Source organism: Mastacembelus armatus, chromosome 12 (assembly GCF_900324485.2).
Source record: "Mastacembelus armatus chromosome 12, fMasArm1.2, whole genome shotgun sequence".
Taxonomy (NCBI): Eukaryota; Metazoa; Chordata; class Actinopteri; order Synbranchiformes; family Mastacembelidae; genus Mastacembelus; species Mastacembelus armatus.
Window position 1 is genome coordinate 19,989,519 of NC_046644.1, and position 7,589 is coordinate 19,997,107.

The following is a 7,589-nucleotide window of genomic DNA, read 5'->3' on the forward strand; positions in this document are numbered from 1 at the left end:
TTGCCATGTTGTGTCTTTGTAGTATTTTAGTGTGTATTTCTAGTTATTCTTATATTTTTCTACTCATTATTTGTTGTCATGTGTCTTTGTAGTATTTTTGTGTGTATTTCTAGTTATTCTTATATATTTCTACTCATTATTTGTTGTCATGTTGTGTCTTTGTAGTATTTTAGTGTGCATTTCTAGTTATTCTTATATTTTTCTACTCATTATTTGTTGCCATGTTGTGTCTTTGTAGTATTTTAGTGTGTATTTCTAGTTATTCTTATATATTTCTACTGATTATTTGTTGTCATGTTGTGTCTTTGTGGTATTTATATGTATTTCTAGTTATTTTTCTACTGATTATTTGTTGCCATGTTGTGTCTTTGTAGTATTTTAGTGTGTAGTTTTTGGCAGTGCTGTGGTGGTTCTGAGTCCTTGTGGTGGTTTTGTGTATATTTGCGTGAGTTAACCGTGTCTTTTGGCCCGGGCCCTCCATAAACCCACGCCTGGGTGCACCTGGCCCTGGGGCCCCTGGGTGCGGGTCTGCAGGCTCTTTGTTCTCGGTCTCGCAGCAGGAGCCGCATCTCCCCCCCCTCCCCCCTCCTCCCTCCTCTCAGCTCTATGAGGCCGCGCAGGCGCAGTGGCCGCCCTGTGCGCTCCGCTGTTTGCATTGTCTGAACCGGCAGCTGAAACAGCTGAAACATATTTTCCACCGCGGCGATGTCGGGCAGGTCGGTCCGAGCGGAGACCCGGAGCAGGGCGAAGGATGACATCAAGCGGGTTATGGCCGCTATTGAGAAAGTACGGAAATGGTAAGAGGAGAACGGGCAGGCTCGGTTATCTAACCCGAGAGAGGCTCGCTCGTTGGGGGAGGAGAGGGAAGGAGCGACGGGAGCGAGGGATGAAACGGGAACAAATTAATCCGTGAACGGGATTCACGGCGGATGCGGCTCAGGTGCACCGGGGCGCACTCGCGCGGTGCACCGGCCGTCGTCGGGCCGGGCCCCGGACCGACAACACGCACCCGGTGCGTTTTAACGGCGAGGGCTGAACCCAGAAGCCATTTCGATGCAGTCACATGAAGCCATTGCTGCTCAGCTCGCGGCGCAGGCGGCCCCGGTTTTGGCACCGAAACGTCCAATAAAGTCCGGACTCGGAGACGATTTGACGACGGCGCTCCGGAGCCGGAGCAGTTTAGTCCGTGCGGAGTTTTAAATTGAGCGCTTTGAGTCGCCTTTAGGTCGGGCCGACAATAAAGCGCGGTGGGGGTGGGGAGAGGGAAGTGGCACGGTGCGGGGCTGAACACGCAGCGACTTGGGCTCAACGCTGGAAACCACAGGAAACACATTTCCCAAACATGAAAACGTAGAAATACACGTTTTATTGTTGTTTACACAACATGTTGTTTACGGAGCTACGAGGACTAACCCCACCCGGTGGCACAGTGTGTGTGTGTGTGTGTGCTTAATCAGGTGGTGAAATCAAACGTCCCCAGGTCAAAGTCATAATTAGTTGGTGTCTGACTTTAATAAGAAACTTACCGATTTAAAATCAATCAAAGATAAAGATGATTCATGGCAAATATGAAACACGTGACCTGTGAAATCATTTTAACTGATTTATTTTTTAGGACTTTAAGGTTTTTTTGGTTTATGACACCAACTAAAAGTTATTTAGCTTCATATCAATTAATAATTGGATTCTCAACAATTTCATTAATTGATTATTATGATATTTCAAACCACAAATGCTAAAAACACATTAGCAGCAGCTTTATGAAAGTTAATAAGTAAAGAAAATGATTTAGCTTCAGATTTTCAACCAATTGTTAGAAAATCAAACGTTAATCATTTATAATAATCAGTTACCAAACTGATTTCCAGCCTTTTAACGTTCCATTAATCATTAATAATAATAAATGAGACATTGCATTTGATAAATGGTTGTTGTTTAAGCCAAAAATCCACAGACTTAAGTCAGAAAACTCAATTTTCATTCACATTTAAAATGTGTTTGCTTTGAGAACATGTTTTTGTGAAGGTGTCTGGGTGAACTCACCTCATGAGCTTTTTAAAAACCCTTTTCTTTCTAAGAGAAATGAGTCAAGTCTTATTTTCAGCCAGTAACTGCTGCCCCTGTGGTTTTATTAGTGTTAGCTTCAAAAATAAAAGCCCATCTCAGTTTGCTGAAGCCACAGTGAAGCTTTTAGATGTGAAGTAACTGCTGCAGTGTCTTTGTGAATATACACATGATGAGTCTGTGCAGACTTTTGTCTAATGAGCCTAAAATATTATATGTTTCCCACTGTGCTAATCACAAACAGCTTCATTTATTAAGCCAAACAGCAGCCAGCGCTCAAACATGAGCATTTATATTATTGGACATTTCATATATTTGGGTTTTGGACAAAACCAGCAACGTGACCACGTCACAACTGGGAAATTAAACTGGATACTGATAATGAAAATAATAATCTGGATTTAGGGACTTTCCCAGCACTTTTCCAACTCAAATCAACTCGTCTGTTTTGTTCTGTAACATGGACACACGTGTGTTTTCTAGAGCGATGATAGTCTGAGACAAGGAGCCGTGTATTTCACAATAACCATGTTCTGCCTCCTGACAGGGAGAAGAAGTGGGTGACTGTTGGAGACACGTCCCTTCGCATCTACAAGTGGGTGCCGGTGACGGAGCCCAAGTCAGACGACGTGAGTGACGTCACCAGAAGCGTCTTCGCTCCTGTAAACACTTTGAGCGTCTGAGGACGATATTTCATTTTCAAACAGAGACGCCAACACTTGTTTGCTTCAGTCTGATACGACTGTTGATGTAACGTGTGTCGGACTGTCAGGTGTCAATCATGATGTTTTTAATATAAGATCAATTAATCAGTTTAATCGATCATAAAAATAATCATTTGCTGCAGACACGAGCCAAAGACAACACTGGATATAAATAATGCAGGAGTGTAAACACTGCTGTAATAAATATTCTAGTGGGTAAAGTAAGAAGTTATTTTAAATACATATAGTACTTTATGTATTCAGGTCTGTGTACTGTAGATACATCCTGCCCAGGGGGTAATTTGTGTGTACATGCTAATCCACAGATACTTTAGGGAACTTTAATAGCATTTCTGATTCAGCCTTTGTTGGACTATTTTCATAAACACGATTTCACAGCCGTTTAATCTGATTTGAGTTTTTTACCTTGTGGATTTCAACAGATTTTAACAGCTGCACGTTTTCTTTGTTCCCAGAAAAACAAGAATAAGAAAAAGGGCAAAGATGAGAAATACGGCTCCGAGGTGACGACCCCAGAGAACAGCTCCTCCCCGGGGATGATGGACATGCATGGTGGGTACTGGAAACCATAACGCACAGCTGGTCTGCGTCTCTGCTTCAGTTCACAGGTCCAGCTGTGTGTTGGTCTGTTTTTTCTCTCCACATGTGAATAAACTCAGAAAACTTTTACGTTTCCTTTATAAAAACTCAGTAACGTCTCAAAGCAGCTGCTCTGTAGTAAGAAATAGTTTTAATGTGATGGACGGGTTTCTCTGTTCTGCATGTCCACTGGACAGACGGGACTTTGAGTTTACGAAACATTTTACGTCCATCTGTTGCTTTTCTTGAGTCTGTTAGTGAAAACCTGACTGCACCAGCTCACTGTTGTTTCTGAAACCTGCAGACAAACCACTTATGCCCAAATACACGTGTTGGAGTCATTTGTGTAACGGCAGCTGGGGCTTTTCATGCACATCTCCCAGAAATAAATGTTGAACAGTCCCAAAATGACTCAGCCCGTTTGTGCTTCTCTAGATGACAACAGCAACCAGAGCTCGATCGCTGACTCATCCCCAGTGAAACAGGAAAACAGTTGTAGCACCAGCCCCGCCCCCGAGCCCGCCGCCATGTCTCACCGCGAGAACAGCGAGGCCAAGACCGAGCAGAGTCCGGACAGCAAGAGGGGTCAGACACACACACACACACACACACACACACACTTTTAAACTGTGGGTTTATCAAAAACATCCTTGGACTTTATGTTGCCAACACCGATAGAAAAAACTGTCCATAGTTAGAACATTGAGCAGGACAATGATCAGCAGATCAGTTGATAATATAAATCAGTGTTGGACCAACTGGATGAAGTCGGAGCATCAGCAGCTGATTTTGCTCTTGAATAACAAAAATGTGGACACAAAGACAAAGACGTTCGGCACGAGACATAAAATCGTCTGGACGTCTTCGTCCTTCACAGCTCGCTCTCATTCACCAGGTGAATATCACCTGGTCGCTGTGTCTCTTTGTGTTTCTGTGACCGAACCACAAAGTTGAGGCTGGACCTCAGGACGGTCCGGTTCATCGTTTGGTTAATAACGTGTCAGAAAAATCCTCCTGTCACATGTTCTCATTTGGTCCAAGCAGCCGTTTGACCTTTAGTGAACCATCGTCCCAGGAAACATTCGCACTGAGCGATTTAAAATAAAAAAGCGATTGGATGATGTTCACATCTGCTTCCACTTAGACTCCAGCTGTGCAGTTACTCTGCTCGACCACACGGTGTCATTAAAGTGCCAGCAAACCGTTTGTTCCTCCCGTTTCCTGCTCGGTCACATTGTTCTTCCCTTCTGTTCCTCAGAGACCTCAGAGAGAGCACAAAGTGCCAAGAGAGACAGCCTGTCCTCAGGGGAGAAGGAGTCCTCAGACAGCAAAGCCACTCAGGTACGCACACCTGCCTCACGCTGCAGACAGATGTTTGCACCACAGCTGCAGCAGGAGGAAGATCTGCAGCTGATGAAGCGTCTCAGTCTTTCATTCCTGTTTCCTGTTGTGTCTCTCTCTGCAGGACCTGGAGGAGGAGGCCCCGCCCATCAAGAAGAGCAAACTGGAGTCCTCGTCTCAGGACTTTGAGGAGAGTTAAATGGTTGGGAGTCATTTCTCCTCCACCCCCAACACCCCCACCTGTACTCCCTCCATTAACTCTACAGAATTTAGGGCTAATGGACACACCTGTTCTCCTCCCGCCTCCTCTTTTCTACCACAACTCGACTACACCAAAGGGAGAATGGACGTCTTTCTTTCTCCCCCTCCCTCCCTGTCTGTCTCCCCCCTCCCTCCCTGACGGCCGTGTCCCCTCCAGTTTGCCGCCTCTGCTCTAACACTCCTCTGCCACAGAGGGACACTGGATATTACCTCTATTCACTGGTCCCCTCCGTGCTTCCTTCCAGTTCTCCACACTTTCCACTGAAGCCAAGAGAAGCTCTCAGCCCGGGCTGCAGCCCCCCGCCAGGCCAGACCACCCCCCTGGCCTGCACCTGTGACTAAGGTTTAACACTGGGGATCTGAGATTAGGACGAGGTTGGTCCCCGACACTGCTCTGAGACCTCTTTTCAAACGTTCTCCTGCTAATGGTTTTAGCTCAGGATACTCAAGAGGCTAACCTGGTCTCAGATCAGCGGCCGCGCGGGGGAAACCTCCACCCTAACGCCACGTCACTTCAACCCTCCTGATTCGCCTCCTGTTAGACTAACGTTCTATATTTGTTTAGGAAAAGTTTAGGTTTCTTTCTCAGGAGGGTCAATGCACTGTTATGGTATGTCACAATCGATCAGATAGACTTGCTGCTGTAGTGGACGTCTTTTTTCTCGATCCATGACGAGTTCTCCATTTTTCCGAGTGAGTTTGTGCTTGGTAGAAGGCGACGATGACGGTACTGGTCAACGTGTAAACTCTTGGATAGGTAGTGATAGGTTAGGTCCTGAAGGCGTGCCTTGAGTTGCTATGGTTACGCGCACGTTTAGGTCAAGCAGGTTTTGAATTTCAGTTTCGGTGCCATGTTTTGATTTTTTGTTTTGTTTAGTTTTTGCCTTATAATCATCACCAATTAGTTTCATCTGATATTTATATTCAACTACAACAGATTTCATTTAAAGGAACAGTCCAACATTTTGGGAGACACCTGGATTGATCTCAGTTTTATGTCTGTGCGTTAAATAGGAAGACGGCAGCTGTTTAGCTTAGCTTAGCATAATAGTGGCAATAGGGTGAGGATGTCCTGGCAGCATGACTGAAGCTCATGAATGAGGTTTTATCTTATTGGCTTTGCTTCAGCAAGTCACTGCTCCGGGTCAAGAGAAAACCACAAAGTGTTTTTAAAGTTCGGTTTCTGTGCAGAAATGTCTGAGGTGCTGCTCGCTCACTGACATGTTTGTTTTTACGCCTGAATACCTGATCCTCTTTCACGTGCACCGATGTGCCGCATTAGTTTTTGACCTGCAGGAAAAACAGGAGCCCGTTAACTTTGTTCCCTGTGGACAGAGCCAGGCTAGCTGTTTCCCTTTGTTTCCAGTCTTTATGCTAAGCTATGCTAACAGACTCACCCCTGCAGACATGAGTGTTATCAATCAGATTTCCCACGATGTCAACTGTTCCTTCAACGCAGCTGGAGACTGGAATTTGAACACTACCCTGAAGTGATTTTTTCCTCCTGGAAATTTGAACATTCCTGCCCGACTGGTCTGTTTCTACATCAGGTGGCACTTTGCTGTTTTTTCCCTCTCAGGTAGAAACAGACCAGTTGCTGAGGCTGGTTTTCCCGTCTGCTCCACCTTCACCTCTCACCTGTGTGCGTGTTCTGTGTATCACTACTTACCTGTGAGATGTTTCTGTAGCTCACGACAGAAGGGTCCAGTCTTTTCGCTCCAACATCGGTTCCGCTCCTCCCTCACGGTGCTGCCTGTCGGCTGAATCCAGACACACGTGGCGTCAGACCCTCGGTTTTGTGCAGATCTGTGCAAATTTACTTGAACTTTATAGTACGGATTCAGTCCTGTGACCTCTAATGTACAGCCTCACACGTGTCAAGATTTACTTTCATTAATCAATATTTACTTGTGAACATGAAATCAATTGAACCGCAGCAAACCAATGACTTCATAACATAACAGGGGCTGAAGACACAATTACTTGATCAGATTTCAGCAGAGCAGCGTTCACATGGATGGAGAGAAAAGAGATAACATGACAATTGTCTCAGTTTAGAGGATGGATTAGCATATACCTCATTCCCAGTCCAGCAGCGCTGGAACTTAAAATGCTATTGTATTGACATAACAGTTATAGACAGCATTATGTACACTCAGTTTAAAAAAAAAATCTCACTTATGTTGTAGCTTTCACCCGATCGAGCCGGTTGCTTATAGTTTGCTCATAACTGTGTGTTTTTAAAAAAGAACGAGCTGTGAGATATAAAATCCTGTATGTTTTTTTTTTTTCTTGGGACCATTTTGTTTCACTTTAGATCTTGTACAGATTTATGGTTTGGTTTGACTTATTTATTCCATCAGTAGTGCTTGGTTTTTATCATGTCCAATGGTTTTTTGTTTTCTTAATAAAATTCACAAATCTGTCTGGTGTCCTCACGAGTGTGTGTTTGTTCTCTGGGGGAGCTTCCTACAGGACGAGAACCAGGTAAACCAGACGTTTCCTGAAAATGTGGCTCTGGACTAAAGTTCCCGCCGAGACTCGTCTTTCCAGACTAACCTGGTGCTGCTCCGGGTTAGTTTCAGGTCAGGCTGAAAATGTGAGAGGGACACGGGTTAA

The 7,589-nt window shown here is 44.9% G+C and overlaps 1 protein-coding gene across 1 annotated transcript; it reads left to right on the forward strand.

The window, feature by feature from the left end:
• The first annotated feature begins 639 nt into the window (after positions 1-639).
• Positions 640-7,395, forward strand: bcl7a (BAF chromatin remodeling complex subunit BCL7A). Its single transcript, XM_026298207.1, has 6 exons — positions 640-797; positions 2,612-2,693; positions 3,245-3,341; positions 3,804-3,953; positions 4,627-4,709; positions 4,834-7,395. The coding sequence occupies exons 1-6, from the start codon at positions 706-708 to the stop codon at positions 4,906-4,908; spliced, it is 579 nt and encodes a 192-aa protein (XP_026153992.1). The 5' UTR covers positions 640-705; the 3' UTR covers positions 4,909-7,395.
• The last annotated feature ends 194 nt before the right edge of the window (positions 7,396-7,589 follow it).